General features: G+C 34.1%; 1 protein-coding gene across 2 annotated transcripts; it reads right to left on the bottom strand.

Annotated features, from left to right (window-relative positions):
* Window positions 1–195: 195 nt before the first annotated feature.
* Window positions 196–1,765, bottom strand: LOC109592235 (uncharacterized). 2 transcript variants are annotated; one of them, XM_020007741.1, is made up of 4 exons: window positions 1,678–1,765; window positions 1,334–1,627; window positions 1,282–1,291; window positions 196–1,050 (listed from the first exon to the last, which is right to left on the bottom strand). In XM_020007741.1, the coding sequence occupies exons 1-4, from the start codon at window positions 1,696–1,698 to the stop codon at window positions 473–475; spliced, it is 903 nt and encodes a 300-aa protein (XP_019863300.1). In that variant the 5' UTR covers window positions 1,699–1,765; the 3' UTR covers window positions 196–472. The 2 variants fall into 2 exon arrangements, with proteins under 2 accessions (XP_019863300.1, XP_019863299.1); XM_020007740.1 differs by lacking the exon at window positions 1,282–1,291 and having other exon boundaries at window positions 1,309–1,627.

A 1,765-nucleotide genomic window follows, 5' to 3' on the forward strand; every position in this document is an offset into this window, starting at 1 on the left:
ATGTCAGGTTTATAATAACTTACTTACCAACAAGTTTTTCAGGAGGTTGAATAAGTAGTTTGGAGGTGAATAAGTGGCTTGAGAAGTTAATAAGTAGTGTGGAAAATTAATTATTCACCTCCTGGTTCATTCCCAGCCTTTCTCCTGCATTACTTCCTTTATCTACCACTATCAGTGAAACTCATTGCATCAAACACAAAAAGTCCACCTACTGAATGCCGGACTAGTTGTAGTTGGCCATGAGTACACACTTCATGTGTTAAGTTTTGACAATAATCTTAACATGCAATCAATCACACATGCACATGTATACTGAACGTTACAACTCTTAATATAAATGATAATTATAATTACTTTAATAAAATAATGGTACGTCTAAATACATTCATAATGTGTCAGTTTAATGATAAGATAGTCAAGGAATAAAGACCCTGGCAAATAGAAAGAGAGAATTAACCTGAGCCAATTAAAGTCAGCCAATACGAATGAAACTGAAGTATAAATAAACATCAGGAATATTTAGTTCTTTTGGTATTGCTCGACGAAAGAAGAAGAGGTCAGCTAATGTGTAGTCATCACGATCAACTTTGGCAATCATTACTTTTGTACCAGGAGGAACATCTTTTATACCAAATTCTAAAGCATTAGCATCAGTTAATAAACCACCACTGTTAAGAAAATAATCCTTCAATTTCTCTTTGTAACCTGACCATGCCCTCTTTAACAAATGATTGTCAGGTAGGAATACATTAACAAGTTTAACTATTAGTTCATAGTTGAACCATGATATGTACTTTCGTTGCAAAACTTTAAAAAGGTCTTTTGTTGTTTGTATATTATTAAACTCTTCTGTAATTTCTTTAGCTTGGTAATTCTTATTTGGACCAAGTAAAGCAGGGACATGTGTCTCAAGATAATCAATAATATCTGGAAGGAGTTCAGGTTTAAAAGCATCTCTCGTTTCTTTAAGAATATCAGAAAAATCCCATTGAAGCTCATATATCTCATTCAGAAGACGAACATCCTTCACAGGAAGAGCATAAATAGAATCTATAAAAAAGAATAACTGTAATGAAGATGCCAAAATGATAATGGGAATCATATGAATTTCACTAAAGGTTACCTCCAAAATTAACATTCATCATCAATGCATGTGGTCTTATTGTTACATGTATGGAAATGGAATGTGAGTGACTGCACCAGTGTATAATATGAATAATGATAAAAATTTTGTAATATACAGAATGATCAGTGATGCATTGTCATCAAAATATAACATACTGTAAACAGAAGCATTTTAAAGCCTACCTGTTGTGCTTTCTCCTCCAATAGATTCTGGTAGAGGATGTTTACGAGCTATCTCTTCAGCTAATGCTGGATCACCTCCTCCTTCTTTAACAGCTACACATACTCTCCTCCAACATGGAGAGCCAAAGAACTCATAATTGTAATCCTTCCTTAACCAGTGCTCCAAAACCTTATGTAGACATGACTCACAACTACTACCGCAATTAGCTTCAATGATATCAATGGTAGCTGGTCTTACGTATAGTGAGTTAGCAAACTGCTTCCAACGTGCAGCAATGGGTTTAAACTTCATTATAAACGACATTGAGATCATCAATACCTAAAAATACAAATAAGAGGGCTGTCGCATTCATAATCTTATTAACTCACAGAGCATTTTACTGCAAACATCTTCAAAACTCTGAGCCATAGAAGCTATAGTTGTTTGTGTGTCTTTTTACAAAGGGACAGAAAGATA

The sequence above is a fragment of the Amphimedon queenslandica genome, unplaced genomic scaffold (assembly GCF_000090795.2).
Source record: "Amphimedon queenslandica unplaced genomic scaffold, v1.1 AMPQUscaffold_5895_Cont22143, whole genome shotgun sequence".
NCBI classification, from domain to species: Eukaryota; Metazoa; Porifera; class Demospongiae; order Haplosclerida; family Niphatidae; genus Amphimedon; species Amphimedon queenslandica.

Excerpts from the sequence above, each read along its gene's own strand:
- LOC109592235 (XM_020007740.1), bottom strand. The coding sequence starts at position 1,698 with ATGTTTGCAGTAAAATGCTCT. Across the intron at positions 1,628-1,677 it reads TGTTTGCAGTAAAATGCTCT|GTATTGATGATCTCAATGTC; the intron begins GTGAGTTAATAA and ends TTGTATTTTTAG. Across the intron at positions 1,051-1,308 it reads TGGAGGAGAAAGCACAACAG|ATTCTATTTATGCTCTTCCT; the intron begins GTAGGCTTTAAA and ends TCTTTTTTATAG.